The sequence below is a fragment of the Martes martes genome, assembly GCF_963455335.1.
Source record: "Martes martes genome assembly, chromosome: 13".
Lineage (NCBI taxonomy): Eukaryota > Metazoa > Chordata > Mammalia > Carnivora > Mustelidae > Martes > Martes martes.
The window spans coordinates 90097534-90120246 of NC_137901.1; the positions used below are offsets into that span (position 1 = coordinate 90097534).

The following is a 22713-nucleotide window of genomic DNA, read 5'->3' on the forward strand; positions in this document are numbered from 1 at the left end:
ATCCATCCACCCATCTGTCTGTCCATCCATCCGTCCACTTACCCACCCATCCATCTCTTCATCCACCCATCCACCCACCCGTCCATCCATGCATCTACCCATCCACCCATCCATCCTTCCATCTACCCATCCACCCCTCTATCCGTCCATCCATCCATCCATCCATCCATCCATCTGTCCATCCTTCCATCCATCCATGGAAACTGAAACTCCCAGAAGGTAAGAACTTGGTCAAGATCCAATGATGGCCGAGTAGATCAACCCTCAATGCCTCCGTGAACAAGCTTCATGCCCTTAACCACCATTCTAGACCCACTTTCTTCACCTTGTCTGTCTCTTCTTCCTAACATTAAATCTCTCATGAGCTAAACAACTCAGAACTGGGTTCAGCAGGAAAGTAAGACCGAGGCACTTTTTCCTCTGTGAGAAGGAGAAGGAGTGACCTACTTAAATAAGGGAGAATCCTGAGAAAGGAGACAGCAGGAAAGCAAGCCCACTCCAGCTTTATTTTATAGAAAACAAACTCAGCATTTACTAAAACATAAGAGATTCATATTTTAGGCTTTTTTGTGGGGGGAGACCCAAAAGTTGTAGGAAAAAATGAGTCTGTGCACCCAGGCAGAATGAGGAACGGAGAAAAGGCTTGTTGGTTGTGCTTCCCATGATGGAGTGTATCCTTCCCTGCTCCTTCAGGACCCCATCCCCAAACAGATCAGTCTCTAAATTACCACACTTCAAGGTGTAAGAGCTTTTTTCAGAGAGGGACGAGTACACAGGAACAAAACACCTGATGAGGCTATTTAGTTTGGTTTTTACAAAATATTCTAAGTTGCTTAGATGGACATGGAGCCGGTGATCTTTCTGGGATGTTCTGCTTTGGCAGAGGCTGTGGAGGGTGATTTCACCTGGTTCTGGAAGGAGAGGGTTAAAATGAACGTGCAGGCACATCCCTCAGAGAGAGAGGGGCGAGCACCCTTGCTCCTGGGGGCCTCAGAACAAAGCCTCTGGTGGAGAACAAGGGAGGGTGCTGTTTCTTTGAAAAGCCATCTTGACAACCCAAGCCCGTTTGGCTGCAGCACCAGGGAAGGCAGCTTTGATCTGCTAGCCAGTGTCCCTGCTGGGAGGAGGATTAGGGGAGCTTCCAGAGGAGAGAGGCACAGGCCTCCCCATATGCTAGATGGGCTGAAGGCCAGCGGGGGAGGCTGGAGCGGCTGGAGGAGAGACAGCGATATGCATGGGGGCCTGCTTGCATTTCTGGGCTGGTTTTCAAAGACAAGGGCATGGCTGTGGGCTCCGGGGGGGCTTTGCAAAGTCAGCCATTGGGCACTTGAACCTCTTTGCCCTGTGCGTGTAGCGAGTCCTCAGTGAGGCTCCCACAGTGTAAGAGGAAGCTAAGGGAACCTTTGAGCGGCAAGGAGCCTGCTGGTCGTACGGCTGTCCATGTCTGCGATGGACGGAGGAGGGCAGGAAGGCAGGGGTGATGCTCTTGCCTGTCTGAGCACTGAGCTCCAGCCTCCAGGGCAGGACGGCTCACCAGGCTGTGGATTCCAGTCGGGGTTTTGCAACTCAGACGCACCTGCACTGATACGAGCAGGTAACAGAATCAGGCCCCGTGACCTGCCGAGTGACTTCTCCCCTTGCTGCCAGGTGGACATAATGCCTAAAGGTTGCCAGGTCCTCCGATGTGTAAAGGGAAGCTGGAAAATCAGATACTTCCCGGTTGTTCAAGACGGTTCCCATTCTTAGCGGTCTTCTAAAATACCATGCACCCAACAGAGCCCATGCCCAGGCTGGGTCGTGTGCCGTAAGCAAGCAGTTTGTTGTATCTCCCAGGGCACCATGTTTCCTTTTGACTTAATGAATTTGTTGTTATGCAGAAGACTTTTTAAAAATTTTTGCATAGGCAAGTTTATCACTTTTTTTAAATTGCCTTTGGGTTTTGAGTCATCATTAGAAAGCTTTCCCTATACCCAGCTCATGAAGGAGTTCATCCCTTATCTTATTTTAGGACTGGAAAAATGTTATTTCCTTATGTGTAGATCTCTGATTCACTTGACGTTTATTCTTGTGTATGGTGTGAGGTACGGATCTAATTGTATTTTTTTTTAAGTTGTATCTTTTGTTTCAAGTGGTTATCCCTTTGTCCTAGTAGCATTTATGAGAAAGTCTCTCTCTGCCTCATGACTTGGGGGCTGTCTTTATCAAATGCTACGTTTCCAGGCACACGTGAGTTTATTTATGGACTCATCCATTCCATTGGTCTGTTTTTCTCTCCATGTATCCATGCCATCAAAATGCTTTAAACTCATGCAAATTATTAATAAACATCCCAACTCCATACTCATGGGTATCTTGCCAGCTTTCTGCTCAGTGGCATTATGAAATCATCACTGTTGAATCATTCCGAATGTACAAAAATCTACATTTTCTTGGCTTCAACCTAATACAAGTATATAACTAGCATATGGTCCTTTACTGGCTGATCCCAGGAGACCATAGACATTCTGGCCATGTGGGCTTTGGAATGTTCTTCCTTATTTCTAAATTGCTTATGGAGCTGTTGTCCAAGGAGTCCAGCAATAACCCCGTCTTTGTCTTTTCCTTTTCTTTCTCTGCCCCCTGTAGTGATCGAGGGCCGAGGGGTCACAGACAACGTGCCGAGGTTCTCCTCGCTGCCGCCCTTCCTGCCCGTGAGCTACCACATCCTCGGAGCGGAGACCTCCTTCTTCCTGAAGGAGGCCCACCAAGACGTCACGCGCAACTCCAGCCTGCACACCAGGGTTGAGTCCTTCTTCACCTACAAGGCCAAGAGGCCCCTGGTTCTCAACGCCAGCTACGGGCCCTTCTCGGTGCAGAAGGTCGTGCCTCTGGAGCTGATGGTCACTTCGAACTTTCTAGGTCCAACCAGTAAGTTCGGTCTCAACTGGAAGCTGAAGGCGCACATCCTGCGGGACAAGGTGTACCTGAGCCGACCCAAGGTGCAGGTGCTGTTCTACCTGCTGGGCCGGGACTGGGCGGCCCCGAGCCCCGGCGAGAGGCTGCCGTGCCTACGCCTGTTCGCCTTCCGTGAAACCCGGGAGGTTCGGGCCGGCTGCCGGCTGCAGGGGGCCCTGGGGCTGTGTGTGGCGGAGCTGGAGCTGCTGGCCGCCTGGTTCGGGCCCCCCAGCGTGGTGGCCGGGAGGAAGAAGGCGCCTGGGCCGCCCGAGGGGAGCCCCGTGGAGCTCTACTACTCCGTGCAGCCGGGGGACGCGCGCGGGGACTGCGCGGGCGGCGACATCCGGAAGGGCAACGCCATCCGGCCGGGGAAGGACGGGCTGGACGAGGCCGTGCCCCACCTGCAGAGGATCGGTGCTGTGAGCCTCTACCGGGCCCAGGACACGGCCCAGCTCAGCGAGCTGCGTCTGGACAGCAACGTGGTCATCTGGTTGCCCTCCCGGCCAGTCAAACAAGGAGACGTGGTCACTGCCTATGTCACCGTGGCCAGCAATTCCACCGTGGACCTCTTCATCCTGAGGTAGGTGCCTGGGCTGGCCCCAGGCGGTCCTGCGCATGCCTCGTGTGCAGTGGGGCCGGACGTCTGGGGTCTCGCTACCTTTGGGGGACCCTCCGGCTTCACAGGGAATCCCAATTCTGCAGCTGCCCACGGGCACTCAGCGGCGCCTCTCACATCGTGGGTCAGGGGACGGGGGCAGGGGGCCAGAAACCGCATCCAAAAGAAGCAAGTATAAACGAATCGCTCTCTCGCTCTCTTTTGACCTTGAGTTGTCCTTGAACTTGGAGAGGGATGCGATTTCTCTCTAGCTTTGAATTCTTCTGTAGATACACGGGTACTTGTTGCGTGATTGAGAGTCTGTTTTTGCAGACCCTAAGAAGAGACATAGGGTTTATGACGTTTATGGTATTTTTACCTCGGGTGTGTATGTGAAAAAAGGCAAGGAGGTGCCCTTTAACGAAAAAAGCTGGTGAAGCTGAATGTTGCCAGGTCAGGGCTGGGGGAAGCTCCGTTCCTGAGCACGGCGTACCTGTGATTAAAGGAGCGTGTCCAACAGAAAATCATAGCGCGGAGGTATTCCATCTCCTAAAAAGAGAAAGAACAGAAAGTAAATTGAAACAACAGAATAACCCACCTGCCATCACGGTTGCTGACTCAGGAGACTTTGCAAGTTCTAATAGGGCTGCTCCGCCATTGTGTGATGCTTCTGTGGTCGGTCCGGGAGGGTCTGGTTTCCGAGGATTGTTAACACTGGAGAAAAGCCGTGTGTAGAGAATCCTCTTAAAATGCGGACCGGGATTTCATAATAAGGAGAAAATATTTGGGATTTGTTTAAAAGATAAAGATGATAAGAATCACACGCCCCCCCCCCCATTCTAGTGCAGAAGGACTGGGGTCATGATTACAGCTCTGTCTTGTTTTCTTTCTTAAAATAAATGTTTAATCACGCGTTGAGTGAGTTGCTTGGGCATATATCTGCGAAACAGAATGATAGCATTCTATCATGTATTTCTTTTTAAGTTTCGTTGTATAGGGTCAAGAACGGTCATCTTTAAAGGGTCTGTGTTTGATTCACAAAATGCACTCCAAGGTTTCAATGCTTCTCAAGGTGTCTCTTCATCCTTCAGATTCGAATGGTGCTCTTCTAGAATGCGTGTCCGGTCGCCGTCCTTGTCATGCACTCTTTCAACTTTTAAGTGGACTCCTTGGACCCGATTCTCCCTCGCCCGTGTGTTCTGGGTAGGATTGAGGACTTCTGCGTCATCGTGGTCCCCGATGTCATGAAATCCTCCGTCATTCGCAGGATTCAAAGTTTGCCCTGCGGGGACACCCATGACGTCTGCGCTCTCAGCCTCAGGGGCCAGCCAGGCACCGGCTGACTGTGAGAGGAGGGACGGCCCTCCCGGTCAGGGCGCCGGTGGCTTGGTGCGAGTGTCAACCTATAACGGGGCCGGGAGAGCAAATGTTTAGATCGGGGGGTCCGGGTTTTGCCTCCCCCTGCCTTGGCTGGGAAGGACACTGATCTGCAAGGTTTGAGTTTTGGTTTCCCTGGGTCCCTCGGCACCCTTGGCTTCAGATCATTTCATTGTACGATAAATATACGCAGCCCTGACTTTGGGAAGTAGACGCAGAAGACCAGGGGGGTACCACCAACACACATCATGCTTCCCGACTCATCATTCTCTTCTTCCAACTTGGACTGCTCCTTAACTTTGCTTTCGGAAACGCAGGCTCTGTGGTCCACCGGGGGCGGGCTTGAGTGAGTCACCGGGTGCCTGGGTCCCAGGATGTATGGGCCTTCAGCTGCTGGGGGAACCCCCAGATCTGCTTCATTGGACGGGTGAGGCTGTTTTCTGTATTTGCCGTCATCCCGGGCAGGAACGGTGGTGAGGACCAGCTCCCGCACCGGCTGGCTCCGCTCGGAGCCTGTCTCCTGCACTGCCTTGGCTGTGGGACTGTGGGCAGCTCAGCTGACCTCTACGTACGTCTGTCCCCTTGTCCCCACATCAGATGTCCTCATGGCACCTCCTGCTGTAGGGGTGGGAAGCCCCCAAGGGCCACTATTTATTTGTAAGTTGCTTCTGACAGCACCTGGCCCATAAAAGTGTGTCTGTGAACATTGAATATCTCTAAGAGGGGTTGTATTTAAACATCCATCACTACTTCCCTAAGCGCTGACTTCTGTTTTAACAGTAAAAGGACTCCGTGCCTTGCATAAAACCACACCCACCAGGTCTGTTCTCAATGCCATATTGATCCCCACCTTGCTGTGATTTTGTTTAAAGAGTAAAACTGTTTTGTTTTGTTTTATAATGACAAGCACTTTGGAGCACAGAGGACGGTGCTGGCGTGGTTCCGGGGTTGGTGTTGTGCAGGGCCGTGAGCTGCAGCAGCCCCGTTTCTGCCTTCCCGATTGTTCCAACCACAGACCCGAGTCCTGGGGGAGAGGTGGAGGGGACGTGGGGTCACGACGGGAGGGCGAAGGATGCGGCTGCCATTCCCTTCCAGAGAACATAGTTAATTGTAACTTAGTTAAAAATAACGTTCATTTTTCTGGGGTGCCTGGGTGGCTCAGTGTGTTAAAGCCTCTGCCTTTGGCTCAGGTCATGATCCCAGGGTCCTGGGATCGAGCCCCGCATCGGGCTCTCTGCTCAGCGGGGAGCCTGCTTCCCCCTCTCTCACTGCCTATTTGTCATCTCTCTCTCTCTCTCAAATAAATAAATAAAATTTTAAAAATAAATAAATAAATAAAAATAAAAATAACGTTCACTTTTCAATGGATTGTTTCGAGGATAAAATACGCAATAAGAGAATACGAGAGGATGGACACAGACGCGGTCAAACAGTGAATTCTATGTGAGGGCGCATGCCCACGGGACCTACGTGCCTGCAGTGGCCTCCAGCCGTGGCTGTGGGGTGGACTGCAGGGAAACCCGTCTTGCCCGTCGTGGGGATCTTTCTACCGAGAAATTTGAGGGGCTTGCAGGAGACCTTCAAAGACATCTCCTGTGAGATGCAGAGGCATTCTCCCTTGTCACCTTGCACGGTGGCTTTGATGACAAGGCTATATTTGGAGACCGCCAAGACTTTTCAGGGATTTTTATAGTGCCGGTAGCCCATTTGGGAGCCTGGCCTAGGCCTCCTTTATAAGATCATTTCCACGAATGATGCTGTCTTCCATGGGCCCAAGGAAGCAGCCGGCTTTTGGCTCATGACTTCATGAATTTAATTCAAAGGCATCAAGGCGTGGAAAGTTGAAGCTTTGTTTCCCATAGTCATAGCGATTTCGGAAAACTATTGGAGAAAATAAGAAATCGTGATCGCCAACCTAGATGAAAAACGCATAACCAGATGTGTTTCAGGGACGTGCTAAAGTGTGTCCACTCATGGGCATAAGCCCCTTGGTATGGAGCAAAGGCCCAGCAGATATTTATGGATTTCGTGCTATCAAAGCTAGATCACAGACGTTCCTTTTCCCGGATGTTTCCCTTCACGCCCGACTGAGGCTTCTTGAAATAAACCTCAAGATTCTTACGGCAAGCAGAGGCATGACTGTCTATTCCAAGGGCTTCCAGAATATACCAACAATCAGAAAATCACATTACCACCCCCACATGCCTGGATGTCACGAAGGCCTCGGGGCGTGGGGGATGGCACTTGCCCCAGACCCCTGCTTCTTCAAAGCTCTGCATTAGACGGAGTTTGCATGACTTATTCTGGTTTGGGACCGACGTTCACTTTAGCTCGGCTGGTCCTGACCTCGCAGGCCACTAGGGGAGGGAGCTGGGGAGGTCCCTGCGTCTTGACCTCATCACTAAGTAACCGGAATTAATGTCTACAAGGCAAAGGGGGGTGGCTCAGGGTCCTCTGCACCTGAGAATGGGCTGGCTTTGCTGTGTCCAAAGTTCAGGGGGTAAAAAAAAAAAAAAAAAAAAAAAAACAGAAGTAAAACCAATGAATCACTGCAGTTTATTGTGAACACACCGAAAGGACAAGTTTGCATGCCGGGAACCCTGGAAGCAAAGCCTGGAATGAGGCTCAGAATTGAGGGTTCTGTGGGGGGTGGGGGAGGTCCTTGCATATATGTTAGGAAACAGGCAGGTCCCAGAGCCCCGAGGCAGGGACGGACTATTCTTCCCACACATTGTTTACATTATGAGAATTTTCTTCAATGAAAGGCAAAGGGTTAGGGGTGACCGCCTATCAACTCAGGAGAACGATTTAAGTCCTGCTCATGATTTTCCGAGGGATAAGCAAGCCACGACCCAGGTCAAGTTGGCCTCTCTTGTCTTGCCAAACAAGCTGAATTAAGCTTTGCTTGCATGACAAAACTGGGTTTGTCAGCACAAGGAATTTTCAAGGCTGGGCTCTGTGGTTCACGTGTGATTTTAACATCCTCTCCGCTTTGGGTCCGTCCCCTAGCGAACTGAGAATATGAGCGGCCTGTACGGCGTTCCCATCGTTACCACTGATAATGCAGCCGGGCTGAGGACTCCCAGGTTCCCTTGCACCAACAGGTGCGTCGCCATCACACGAGTGGTTGGATCACTGAGTTCCCCAAGGTGTCGGATCCCGATGGATGTCGTTTGAGGCATGAGTGACCATCAAGGGGCATTTAAAACCCTTGAGAGGAGACAGAGGTCCGTCAAATGACCTGAGGACAGTAAGTGGCCAAAAGTAGATTCCCGGAAGGCAAGATCTAACCGACTCCAGTGCGTATAATCAGACTCAGGTTTTACCTGCTGACGTCAATCCACAACACGAGATATCAGCAACCATCTCTCCTCAAGATCATTTAGGGCCCGATGTGCACGAGAATGGTTTATTTCAGGAGACAGTACTGTAAGTCAGGAGTAAACCAGGTCTCTGTCTGACGGGAGCCAGCTGCCATTTAATAAGAGACATCTCTTTGGAAATGTAAGAAAAGCGATGGTGGATAATCCGAGTGGATTCTCAGCAGCCAGTTGAGAAAATCTCTAGACTGGAGTTGGAAGCGTCTTCCAGAGTGGAAGGAGCTTGGTGGCTTCAGTCCCCCTGTTGGCAATTTGACCCTCTGATGATGTCATGGGCGTTCCCACCCAGCAGCGGGCACGAAGGTTGTCCGGACATGTTCTGCGTGCGATTTCCCTGAAGTTTACACGAAGGTCACGAAGCCTCCGAGACGATTAACAGGGAGAGTCTGATCATGGGCACGTCCTTGCTTTCCATCTGAAAGACAATTCTTATCGTTATTTCATTTTTATCACAGATACAGTGAATCTCATTTGTTTGTTAGAAAATCAGTCTAGTCTTATTAAACTTGGATTATTGACATCAGCATAGGAAGGATATTGATGCCATGTCTATTTGCAAATACGATATTTTTTCAGTAATAGGTCTGGTCATGGCCAAAAGAGCTCTCTAAGGTCAACCTCTGTTCCTTAAAAGTGTCTGATGGGGGCTCCTGGGTGGCTCGGTGGGTTAAAGCCTCTACCTTCAGCTCAGGTCATGATCTCAGGGTCCTGGGATCGAGTCCTGCATCCAACTCTTTGCTTGACAGGGAGCCTGCTTCCTCCTCTCTCTCTGTCTGCCTCTCTGCCTACTTGTGATCTCTCTGTCAAATAAACAAATAAATAAAATCTTTTAAAAAAAAGTGTCTGATGACAAGGAATCTCAGATAGACCTTTAAAGTGCCCTTATGCCAAGAAGCCAGGCTATGGAGGTGTCCAATGGAGTCCCCTTGCAAAGAGAACAGATTCTCATTGAGTTTATTCTAATACATTTATTGTCTTGAAGAATGAGAATATTTCTTCAGAGTTTCTGAATTCTGGAGAGATCCCGTTGGGAGAAAAAGGGGACATGTTTTCCATCCGTGTTTACAGGCATATGCTTTAGCAAATGGCTGCACGTTATAAATGCCTTAAAAGAGAGGAGGAAGGGGGTCCTTTCAATGGAAAAGAAACTATTAAAGAGCCAGCCATGTTTCTAAATGAGGTCATCAGGGTTATAATCCCTCCATCCATTCATGCAGTCTCCTGAAATTAATTCTTCCTTTGTTTCATCTGGGTTAGCAGCTTTATGAATCCTTCTGTTCTCCGTTAGCACTGGAGAAGTTCTCGCCTGGCTCAGTGTCGTGATCTTAAAGTTCTCGGACACCTGTGTTCTGGAGGTCTGGTGGGGGCTCCCCGGGGTCTCTCGGAAGACTAGGGACTTTGTGGTTGTGTGCATGTGCCCAGAGAGGCATCAGCGAGAGCAGAACCTGAGCGGTATGTGATGGGAGACTTACCAACCTAGCTGAAGATCTAGGGGTTCCCCATGTGTCTGGACTCCCGTGGCCCTCGAGGGGTCCCCCTGTGTTTCGCCAGCCCAGGACTGGCCACCAAGCCGTCCCCCGAGGCAGCTGCCCTCTGCACCAGCAAGCCCCGCACCGAAGCACCCACAGGAACCTCCCCATCTCCGTCTTTGTTTCTTCTCCCAGGACTTGTGAGCTTCCTTGGGGACACCTGACAATCGAGCAGCAGTTTGCAGGGCTGCTCGGCCCTTTCCTGGATAGGTTTTGTGGCTGGCACCAATAATGCAGCCTTCGGGGCATAAATCCTAAGAGATGGGATCAGGGGAGGGACACTCTATGTTGTGTCTACTCTAACAGCCCGTGCCTGTAGGGGCAGGATCACAGAAAAAGGGGGCAAAGCGGGTACCCTCAGCCAGGGCACAGACAGCGCTCCGTCACGGGGCTCCCCACTCATGCGTCCTGTCCCAGTCGGACTGGTGGATGTGTGCTCTTTCTTGCTAAGAGCCGGCGTCCCTCGCCCCCGCCCCAACCAAATCCACACAACGTCCTGTGCCCTTAATAGCCTTTCCACATTCCCAGCATCTTCCAATAAATAAATGAAAAGGATAAAGGGCAGAAGCAGGGAAGAGGCTTTTAAAGCAATGAACTAAAGTGACTTTGCACGCGGGGGTGCTGGGAGAGGTGTTATTTTTCCAAGCAGGACGCGAGGTGTTGGTGGACTCATTCCTAGAAGCTTAATGTATGAGGAGGGAGGGCCCCTGGGGATCGTGGCCTGGCTGCCCCCTCCTCTAGAAGGATTCTGCAACGTGGACCTTTTATAGGTAAACCCGGTTCCTGGCAGCCCAGGAAGGAGGGCACGGTGCTGTCCCCCCGGGGGTGGGCGGCTGGCGGGATCCACGGAGCGTGTCTGTCCTGACTGAAGCTGACCAGGGAGCTGCACGTTCGAGCCCCTTACACTTCATTGTACCCCAAACATACACAAATGCACAAACACACATACATTCGCAGCAGCATTGTCCATAATGACCAAAACGTGGAAACAACCCCCATGTCTATGGATCGGCAAACAAGTAAACAAAACGCGATCTCTCCGTGTCCTGGGACAGCGTGGACCGCAGGAAGGACTGAGGTGGTGATCCAGGCCACAGCGTGGCTGGGTCTTGAAACTGTGATGCTGAGGGACGAAGCCAGGGACCCACGACTCCGGCCCCCAAGTTGCCGATTTGGGTGAGACGCTAAACACACGGGCTTTCAGTGCAGTCTCTGAGTTTACGCCGGGGGACAACGGAATCACCATCCAGCATCACCGCGCAGGCCTGGGGAGCTGATGGTGGCCTGGGCTGAGACGCCCCTCCTGGTCTAAGTCATGGCTCAAAGGAGCAGAGTGTATTTTTTCCCTCGGGCTTCTGTAACAAACTACCCCAAACGGGGCGGTGTAAAGCATCGGAAACGTGGCGTCTCAGGGATCTGGAGGATGAGGCCGTGGTTGGGGTGCTGGCTGGGCCGAGCTTCCTCCGGAGGCTCGGGGGGAGGCAGGGACGGATCCTTCCCCACCTCTTCCTCCTTCAGCTGGTGCCTCGGCTCCCGGCTGCATCGCTCCGGCCCTGCCTCTGTCCTCACACGCTGTCCGCTCTCTGGCCCTCGGCGTCCGTGTCTCAGATCCCCTTGCCTTTCTTGCAATGATCCCATCCGGAGATCTGGGACTAGTTATTCTGCAAAGACCCTGTTTGCCAGTGAGGCCACCTTCTGGGGTCCCGCATGGACATGCAGTGGGGGAGGCCCACTCTCCCACCCACACCGGAGAGGACAGGCATGCATTTCGGGGCCTTACCCCTGTCATCCTGGGAAGCTTGAACTGCCACGTGCCCCTCGGCCCCTCCAACTGGTGGGAGAGCAGAGCTCCCAGCGGGGCTCTGAGCCTTCACCACGTGGAGAACATGCCTTTCTGTGCCCAGTGCACCTGCAACTGCTCTCAAACCCTCCCTCCGATTCCTGACCACTGCCAGCACCCATGCTGTGCCAGGTGACTTTGGGGGAGCTTTTTATCCTGTCCTTGATCCCCTTTGTGTCCGAGGGTACGGAAAAGCCTGAAAGACAAATCTCCAGACCCCCGGCTCGCCCCGGACGATTTGGCTCTTCATTTCCAACGAGGCATCCATCCCCCTGGGCAGGAATAACCCGACCGTCCCAGACCCATCCTTAGGAGGAGACCCCAAAACACAGTGGGGTTCGCACTGACTGCAAATTTGGAGGTAATTCAGACAGTCCTGGAGACTCGTTTTCCCACACTCTGTCTAAAATTCATCTCCCTGTTGAATGTCTCCGAAGGAAAGGTTTGTTTTCATTTTGTTCAGCTTGTCATTTTAAATGTATCCTTCTGGAACAGAGAAAAGGAACAATTTTCTTTCTGCTTGGGAAGAAGTGAAGAAATAATGTTTCCTGCCCAGGGCCCCCTCCCCAGCTCCCCACAACACGTCTGCGTTGCCAGGCAGCCCGGCTTTGGTGAGACATTTGACTGTTGTGGGAAAAACATTTACACATAAAATTGACTCCAGCTCTCTGAAAAGAGAAAAGGAGCAGAACCTTCCTGACCGGGACCTGCCTCCTTTTTGCTACATTCTTTAACGGACTTAAGAGTCATCTTAGTTTTCAAAATAAGATAAAATAAAAATTTAAAAAAAAAATAAAAGGCATCTTCGTTTTCTTTGAGCTTCCTGGATCACGGCTCTGTCTGTGTACAAGGCGGGCTCCTCTACCTGCGCATTCTTGGAGAGCAGAGGCAGCCAGTTGAGTAATAATTACAGTAAGAGTGCAGGATCCTCCAGTGTCCCAGAATACTGGGGTATTTTTAAAGATTTTTATCTTTAAGTAATCTCTACACCCAACTTGGGGCTTGAGCTCACGACCCCGAGATCAAGAGTCACACGCTCCACCGACGGAACCAACCAGAAGCCTCCATACTGGGGCATTTTCTTATTTAAGATTTTAAAATTTATTTTAGAGAGGGAGAGAAGGGGGGAGAGAGAGAGCAAGAAGGGGGAGCGGGAAGCAGAGGGAGAGGGACAAGCAGTTTCTGCACGGAGCCCAATGCAGGACTCGATCCCAGGACCCTGAGGTCATGACCTGAGCTGAAATCAAGTGTCAGAGGTTCAATAGACAGAGCCACCTGAAGTCCCTGGGGGCGTTTTTAAGTGTTGAGTTGCTGCCATTTTGCGTGGTGTCATGGCGTTACTGCAGGGTTCCTTAACACGGGAAATGTGGACCGTCCACGTCTTGCAACCCCAAGAGTTATTGGGTGAATTAAAGTCTCGGATAGGGAGCCAAGGCTCACCTGTTTCTAAAGCATTCCAATTGCATTACCCTTCCTTGTTTGGAAGCTTCTTTGAACCTCGTTGCCGTGTCAGCCCCCATTCCTTGCGTTCCTAGACACGTTTGGTCTATTTTCTTGTATTTACGAGTCCTCCGTGGCCAGCTGGGCTCCAGTCTACTTTCAGAAGGGTGATGTGCTTTTTTATTTAGAAAGGAGGGGATCCTGCGAATGGGGACATGAAGGCAAAGAGGAGGACGTGGTGTCGGAGGGGATGGCAGGGGGAGAGAGGCAGACTGCGCAGGCCCAGCACCAGCCATTCCTGCCAGTCAGCCCAGTGACCTCGCGTCCCCCATGGCTGGGGTCCCGTTGCCCCCCCTTTCCTCTATTCCCAAGGCCTGACCTTGCTACCTTAGCCCATCTCGTGTCGGCTAGGGCTTTCTTCCTCTGTCCCTTAACCTCGGAAGCGTGGGCTGGAAGGACCAGCACACTCAGACCCGGATGGCGGCTGTTGCTCGGGCAGGACCCCTTGCAAAGACGATGCACAGGAGAAGATAAAGACCGTATCTCGCCTTGCCCTAAAGTGCCAGCATCCTCTGGCGTTTTGTTCTGGCGTTGTGATCCCTTTGGACGTGATTTCCTGAAGAAAGCAGCGAATGACATGGGTTCCTTCACTCGGCTGCCCTTCAAGTGACAAGGGCTGGGTTAATCTTGCTAAAGACGTGTAGACTGAGAGCAGAGGCAGAGTGCGTGGCAAAGGCGAAACGGAGGAATGGCTGCTAGAAGACAACAGGTTTACCTGCTGGGCAGGAAGGAACAGTAGATGTCCACCAGTAGCTCTGGGATGGGGTCTAAGCTCTAGAGACACAGGCTCAAGTTCAAGTCCTAGATCCACCGTTCTCTCCTCGGCAACGCAGACGGATTCCTCCTCCTCAGTTCCTCTATGAGGACAAGCATAATAGCAACTACTGGCAGGGGTATTGCGAGACTTTGACGGGATGGAATTTTAACCGGTGCTCGGCACACGTTAAGCACCTAATAAATATGGCTTATTATTATTGCATTCTTATTCTTATCGTATCGCGTGTGTTTTTCCTGATGTTACACAGGGAGCCCATCACAGCTCCTCTTGGTTGAGAGCCACCAGAAGCACCCCAGAGTGTGCTAATCGAGGAACTCCCGTCTCTAGGGTGACACCCACATCCTTTAGAAGGAGGGACGCCCTGGCTTTCATTCGGGCCAAACCAGAGGTCCTCAATCAGGGCTCAGGTTTATCCCCCTCCCTGGGGACATGTGGGAACATCCCAAGACATGCGTGGTTATCCAGGCTGAGAGAGCGTTTCCTCCACTATCTTGTGCGTAGAGGGCGGCGAGGATACTAGGCATCTCAGAATGCACAGGACAACCTGCCCCTCCCCAGCAAAGGCTCTTCCAACCCAAAACACCAACCAGGGATGCTGGCATTGAAAAACCCTGAGGAAAATGAACATTGGTACCCCAGGGCATGGCTGCGATCATGGGTTTTAACTCCGCTTTTCTCAGGCTTAGAAGCCAGCTGTGTTTCTCAGTGAATCATGAAGGTAGATGCCCACGAGCGTGTGGTGGGAACCATCTGTTGGGAACGTAATGATGTTGTCTGGCAATGTAAGAGGTTCTGTTTCTTTGAAACACGCCTCCCAGATGTTGGCAACAGTTAATGCGGCAATAAGCCATCCGAACCAAGGCCAATTTTCATGTTTACCAAAGAGCAAGGACCTAATCTAGTTAGTTTATACGTCACAATAAGTATATCTTAATTTCCTTAGAAGAAGGAGGGGGAGGGGGAGGAGGGGGAGGAAGGGGAGGTGGGTGCTTTGATAACATCAGAGATGTATATTCAAAGACAGAGCCCATCCTTGATGTCACGTTGGCAGAAAGTGCATCACACTTCAATTACACTCATTTCATTAGCTGTTAATGAGCACTTCCCAGAACAGGCTTCATAGGCACAGGACTGGTTCTCCCAGCTGATAGATCAGTGTCAGGATTTCTCAGATGGAAGGACTGAAGATTGTATCCAGCTGACAACCCCAATTACACCATTCTGAAATGCACGGTGGGGAGACGAGAGTCCAACAGGCAGCTACAGTAAGATGGACGGTGGGAAGGGACCATTTTTACTGAGCTGAGCTCTTGGCTACCGGGTCAGGGAACAACAGAGCCTCCTTCTCACCAACCAGTGAGATTACAGAGTCTCTCACGAGGTCAAGAGACTATCTCCCCATTCTTAGTCAACCTACGCTGGGCACTGGACCGTCCATCAAGCCCGCCTTCTGTTGTGGGGGGGTAATATTTTTTATTTAATAAGTGGTATTTTCACCCCCCTGTGGGTCTCATTCCACCGTAGTTCTTTCCAAGATTCAAACCATACCAAGCACACACTGTACGGATTTCTGCCGAGAATGGGATCTCGTCCCACAAATGGAAAACAGGAGGGCAAAACCTCCACATTCGAATTGGACAAAATAATTGGAAAACTTTTTATCAGGTGTGTTCTTATTCTAGAAGAGCAGAGAAACATTGTCCTAAACTGAGCGTAAAGTGAAAGAGGGCATCAGATGGGAGCTGGAAGGGGGTACCTGTCGGCGGGACCCCCAGGGACTGAGAGACACGCGTGAGAAGTTTGGAAAGACCCGGAAGCCGTGGCATCTGTCCTCTCTCTCTCTCTCTCTCTCTCTCTCTCCAGGCGACACAGAGAACATGCGAGGTCTGAGACTTCTCCTCTGCCCCCCGGCCTGTGAGAAGGAGAAAGAGCCGGAGGAGTGAGAGCGCTGTGATGTGTCTGGCCGACCCTCCCAGAATTTCCCAGGGGGTCCTGTGCGCTATAAAGGGATAGAGAGCAGACGCTGGCTTTGTTTTCAAAGTAGAAGAGACACATCAGTGGCAGCCTATCAAGTAGTTCTGTTGACGTGGGTGTGCCTGGAGGGCAGCCCAGACAGCGAGCGGATGGAGATGCTCCGCTGGGCTGGGCATCCATCCGCTGGGGGCTTGCAGCCGCCGTGAGCAGCTCTCAGACACGAGTAGCTTAAACCAGTGGTTCCCCACTTAGACAGGGCATGAACATCACCCAGAGTGCCCTTTATTGGTTTTTTAAAAATTTTTTAATTATGTTCAGTTAGCCACTGTACAGTAGTACATCATTAGGTTTTGATAAAATGTCAATCACAAGATTCCACATCTAAAGTTTCTGGCTCAGTAGATGTAGAGTTGGGCTAGGGAATTTATATATATATATATATATATATATATATATATATATATATATATATTTTTTTTTTTAAGATTTTGGTCATTTATTTGAGAGAGAGAACACAAGCAGGGGGAGCAGCAGGCAGAAGGAGAGGGAGAAGCAGACACCCTACTGAGCAGGGAGCCCAACGTGGGGCTCGATCCCAGGACCCCGGCATCACGACCCGAGCCGAAGGCAAGCGCCCAGTGACGAAGCACCAAGGCATCCCAGAGAATTTATATTTTGAGCCAGTTCCCCGGTATTACTGCTCACATTTGTGTGCAGAATCTACACGCCGAAGCCATGACCCTCAGTGCCTCACAAAGCGACCTCATTTGGGGATCAGGTCATTGCTGATGTCATCAGTGAAGGGTGGTCGTACTGGAGTATGGGGGGGAGGCAGGCCCTAATCCAGGACATCTTGTGGGAAAACCAGGGCAGCTATGTCACAGACACCAGCAAACCACCAGGACCCTTCAGAAGAAACCAATTCTACCAACACCTTGAGATTCTAAATGTGCATATCTAGCAAGACAGACGGAGAAGCAAACGTAGGCATGGCAAAATTTCAGATTTGGTCAATTTAGGTGAAAGTGACGCAGATATTTATGATGCTGGTCATTCCATTCCCCCCCGCCCCATGGTGGATTAAGTGATTTTTCAGATTCTGCTGTCCTTGGCTTGTGAATGACAGTCCTGGAGGAAGGGTTTATGTGGCTGGAGCAGTGCACAACCTTAGGCTCTGGCTTTCATACCGGGCTGCATTCGGGTGCTTGTGGGAAGAAACAACGTCCACGCTTCTTTGACCCCAGGGAGTGGCAGGATATAGCTTTGCTGGTCACTGGGAGCCCGGGCTCAGCTACCCCTGCGTCCTCCCACGCCCTGCCCCGACAGGATACCTGAATCTGGAAAGTCTTCTACTAATCCCTGAAATTCAGTCATCGGCCATTGCTGCTTCTTCCTTGGCTCTTGAATTGTCTTCAGAAGCTCCAGCAGCATGCCTGTTGCTATGGAAATGGCTGACTTTTTTTTTTTCCTGCCTAAAATGTTACATAAATACCTACAACTTTTTTCCTAGCCTCCAGATTGCTATCATTTTGGCCATCTAATTGAAACCGTTCAAAGGGGTGTGAATTCTAATTGAACGGAACAAAGAAACAGGTAGAAAGAGAGGGCACGGTTTATAGGATCAGTGCCCCGCGTTGCTTGACCTCAGCTGAGCTCTGCCACATCACTGTGCTTTCCAGAGCCCTCAGCAGACTTTGGGCAGGGAGAGCCACGCCCCTCTGTGATGTCACCGGAGTTGAGGACATTCAGGGTGGTGTGTCTTGGTCCTAGAGCATTCCGTACCCGCGAGAGAGGCCAGGAGCTGTGGGGTGCAGGTGTCCCCCAGAAGAACTGGCCTATTACACTGGCGTAGATGAGCCCTCTTCTCTGGCTCCAGCCCCGTCCCTGGTCTCACCAGGAGCACCTTGCGGCTGCCGCTGAGAAGCCCTCCCTGGTCTGGAGTGTGGAGGACTCGCCCTGAGCGCCTGGTGTTTGCAGACCCTCTAGAGTGTCTCTGTCCGTGGTCTGGCACTGGCTGAAACGTCTGTGTGGAATAAGAAGGAACTGTCCATAATGGAGTCAAGAGTGATTAAAAAGCACCCGCCGGGGATTTTGCTCTGGCTTCGAGAATGTTCTGTCTTCAGACACACAGCCAAGCCTGTTTGCAGAACTTGAAAGGAGAGAACACAAAACAGTAAAGAGTCATAATAATTGAGTCCTAACGAATGGGAGAGGATTAATCTCCGTCATTTTCAGAGCTGCTGACAACCTTATAGTGCTGTTTTTTTCCCACACAGGCCAGCCTCCAAGACGTGGCAGGTCCCGTCCCAGATCACCACAAAAAGTGAATATTGTTGTGAGTCAAGTCAAAAGAATTTCTTGGTTTCCCAAAGCATAGGAAATGTTTGCATTGTATCATAGTCCATTAAGTGTGCAAGAGCACTATGTCTAAAAAAGGGGCATACCTTAATTTAAAATACTTTATTGCTAAGAAATGCTATCATCTGAGCTCTCGGCGACTCACAGTCCCTGACCACGGATCGCCATCACAAATACAATAGTATCAAAAACGTTTGAACAATTGCAAGAATTACCATAATGTGATACAGAGACGCTAGTGCGCTCCTGCTGTTGGAAACATGACGGCCAATAGACTTGCTCCCGGCAGAGTTGATACAAACCTCCAATTTGTAAAAAACGCAACATCTGCGAAGCACAATAAAATGAGTTCTTCATGTATATCACGTTTTTTTTTCCTAATGCTATGAAAAATAAGAAGCTTCGTAGGAGGACTGTGTGGTCCAATGCAGATCTCCAGGCAAGAGCTTTTGCCTTCTGAGATCTGTTAAGATACATTGGCGTATCTTCTGAGATATGTTAATTCCACGTCCGACAGGTGGCGCTCATGATTCTGCCTGGTTACCTGGTTGAAATCCTTGCCCTTCCTGAAGAAATCAGACTCATGGGGTCCACCCTTCCTTGGGCCTTCTGGGGAAGTGGCTTGCTGAGTTCAAGTCTCGAACTTGAGAAGCTGTGGGTCCCGGGTCATGAGGGGTGCACACAGACTCTCCAGCTAGTGGGACAGTGACTGGCGGATGTGATGAGCCTCGATGGGGACCCACGACATGGATGTGGGAGTGAGCGCTGAGCATCTGTCCCAGGCGTCAAACCCAGCAACCTGACCTTAGAGACCACACATGTAGGAGCACTAGCCTTCTCAGATCACAGGATGCCCGTCTTACCATTTTCCAGTGCCGTCTGAAATTCTCTATCTCATCCAGTCCTTCCCTAAAAAGTGATGTCATTTTTTAAGAATTATTTTTATTAACATATAATGTATTATTTGCCCCAGGGGTACAGGTCTGTGAATCATCAAGCTTACACATTTCACAGCACTCACCATAGCACATACCCTCCCAGTGTCCACAGCCCAGCCACCCTTTCCACAACCCCTATATTCCAGCAACCCTCAGTGTGTTTTGTGAGATTGAGAGTCTCTTATGGTTTGTCTCCCTCCCAATCCCATCTTATTTCATTTCTTTCCTTCCCTACCCCAAAGCCCCCGCCCTGCCTTTCAAATTCCTCATATCAGAGAGATCATATGATAATTGTCTTTCTCTGACTGACTTATTTCGCTCAGCATAATACCCTCTAGCTCCATCCATGTCATTGCAAACGGCAAGATTTCATGTCTTTTGATGGCTGCATAGTATCCATTGTATATATACACCACTTCTTCTTCATCCATTCATCTGTTGATGGACATCTAGGTTCTTTCCATAGTTTGGCTATTGTGGACATTGCTGCTATAAACATTTGGGTGCACATGTCCCTTCAGATCACTAAATCGGTATCTTTAGGGTAAATATCCAGTAGTACGATTGCTGGGTCTTAGGATAGCTCTATTTTCAACTTTTTGAGGAACCTCCATGCTGTTTTCCAGAGTGGCTGCACCAGCTTGCATTCGCACCAACAGTGTAGGAGGGTTCCCCTTTCTCCGCATCCTCACCAACATCTGTAGCTTCCTGACTTGTTAATTTTAGCCATTCTGACTGGTGTGAGGTGGGATCTCTCTGTGGTTTTGATTTGTATTTCCCTGATGCCGAGTGATGTTGAGCACTTTTTCATGTGTCCGTTGGCCATCTGGATGTCTTCTTTGCCAAAATGTCTGTTCATGTCCTCTGCCCATTTCTTGATTGGATTATTTGTTCTTTGGTGTTGAGTTTGATAAGTTCTTTACAGATTTTGGATACTAGCCCTTTAGCTGATATGTCATTTGCAAATATCTTCTCCCATTCTATCAGCTGTCTTTTGGTTTTGTTAACTGTTTCCTTTGCTGTGCAAAAGCTTTTGATCTTGATGAAATCCCAATAGTTCACTTTTGCCCTTGCTTCCCTTGCCTTTGGTGATGTTTCTAGGAAGAAACTGCTGTGGCTGAGGTAGAAGAGGTTGCTGCCTGTGTTCTCCTCAAGGATTTTGATGGATTTCTTTCTCACATTGAGGTCTTTCATCCGTTCTGAGTCTATCTTTGTGTGTGGTGTAAGGAAATGGTCCAGTTTCATTCTTCTGCATGGGGCTGTCCAATTTTCCCAACACCATTTGTTGAAGAGACTGTCTTTTTTCCATTGGACATTCCTTCCTGCTTCATCGAAGATTAGTTGACCATAGAGTTGAGGGTCCATTTCTGGGCTCTCTGTTCTGTTCTGTTAATCTCTGTTGGAGGCCCCGAGGGACAGGACCCTGGACACGAAAGGCTGAGAAAGCAGCGAGGGTTCGTGCCCGGGCCTCAGGGCAGGCCCGGCCCCATCGGCCAGCGCCAGGGAGGGGACCCCCAGAGGCTGAGCAGCAGGAGGCGTCGGCGTGGCCTGCGCCGGACTCCCGGGGGGCTTTCTGGCGGGGTTCGGACGTGACCACTCGGGATCCCAGGCCAGGCCCAGAGGGCGGCCCTGCAGACGAGTTCGCCCGAAGCGAGTTCGCCGGGCGTTTTCCAGCCAATTCTCACGAGCATTCTGCCCAAACCGGGATAGGTTTGGGCAGAACGCTCGTGAGAATTGGCGGCGTTGGGCAGCCCTGGGGACCGGCCTGTTCCCCGTGGCCGAAGGCCCAAGGCTTGTATAGCTATGTACTTGCCTCTCAGGACCACCTTTGTTGTGTCCCAAAGATTTTGAACAATTGTATTTTCATTTTCATTTGTTTACATGAATTTTTTAGTTCTTCTTTAATTTCCTGGTTGACCCATTCATTCTTTAGAAGGTTGCTCTTTAGCCTCCATGTATTTGGGTTCTTTCCAACTTTCCTCTTGTGATTGAGTTCTAGCTTCAGAGCATTGTGGTCTGAAAATATGTAGGGACGGATCCCAATCTTTTGGCACCAGTTAAGACCTGATTTGTGACTCAGGATGTGATCTCTTCTGGAGAATGTTCCATGTGCACTAGAGGAGAATGTGTATTCTGTTGCTTTGGGATGGAAAGTTCTGAGTATATCTGTGATGTCCATCTGGTCCAGTGTGTCATTTAAGGCCTCTTTTTCCTGGTTGATCTTTTGCATGGATGATCTGTCCATTTCAGTGAGGGGGGTGTTAAAGTCCCCTACTATTATTGTATTATTGTAGATGTGTTACTTTGATTTTGTTATTCATTGGTTTATATAGTTGGCTGCTCCCACCATGTTAGGGGCATAGATATTTAAAATTGTTAGAACTTCTTGTTGGACAGATGATTTAAGTATGACATAGCGTCCTTCCTCATCTCTTATTATAGTCTTTGGCTTAAAATCTAATTTATCTGATGTAAGAATTGACACCTCAGCTTTCTTTTGATGTCCCTTAGCATGGTAAATGGTTTTCCACCCCCTCACTTTAAATCTGGAGGTGTCTTTGGGTCTAATATGAGTTTCTTGTAGACAGCATATTGATGGGTCTTGGTTTTTTATCCATTCTGATACCCTGTGTCTTTTGATTGGGGTATTTAGCCCATTTACATCCAGGATAACTATTGACAAATATGAATCTAGTGCCATTATATTGCCTGTAAGGTGACTGTAACTGTATATTGTCTCTGTTCCCTTCTGATCTACTACTTTTAGTTTCTCCCTTTGCTTAAAGGACCCCTTTCAATATTTCCTGTAAGGCTGGTTTGGTGTTTGCAAATTCTTTTAATTCTTGTTTGTCCTGGAAGCTTTTTAATCTCTCCTTCTATTTTCAGTGATAGCCTAGTTGGATATGGTATTCTTGGCTGCATGTTTTTCTCATTTAGTGCACTGAATATATCATGCCAGTTCTTTCTGGCCTGCCAGGTCTCTGTGGATAAGTCTGCTGACAATCTAATATTTCTACCATTGTATGTAACAGACTTCTTGTCCTGAGCTGCTTTCAGGATTTTCTCTTTGTCACTAAGACTTGTAAGTTTTACTATTAGATGACAGGGTGTGGACCTATTTTTAATGATTTTGAGGGGTGTTCTCTGTGCTTCCTGGATTTTGATGCTTGTTCCCTTTGCCATATTAGGGAAATTCTCTATTATAATTTGCTCCAATGTCACTTCTGCCCTCTCTCTATTTCTTCTTCTTTTGGGATCCTAATTATCCTAATATTGTTTCATCTTATGGCATCACTTCTCTCTCGAATTCTCCCCTTGTGGTCCCGTAGTTGTTTGTCTCTCTTTTGCTCACCTTCTTTATTCTCCATCATTTGGTCTTCTGTATCACTAATTTTTTCTTCTGCCTCATTTCTCCTAGCAGTAAGAGCATCCATTTTTGGTTGCACCTCATTAATAGCTTTTTTTATTTCAACTTGGTTAGATTTTAGTTCTTTTATTTCTCCAGAAAGG

The 22713-nt window shown here is 49.7% G+C and overlaps 1 protein-coding gene across 1 annotated transcript in view; it reads left to right on the forward strand.

The window, feature by feature from the left end:
• The window catches only part of TMEM132C (transmembrane protein 132C), a gene marked incomplete at its 5' end in the record, with an annotated part of 290448 nt that overhangs the window by 98461 nt on the left and 169274 nt on the right, over positions 1-22713 (forward strand). The window contains one exon of the mRNA XM_080822233.1: positions 2626-3514. Coding sequence (XP_080678359.1) covers positions 2626-3514 — 889 coding nt within the window. The remainder of the gene's footprint in view (positions 1-2625; positions 3515-22713) is intronic.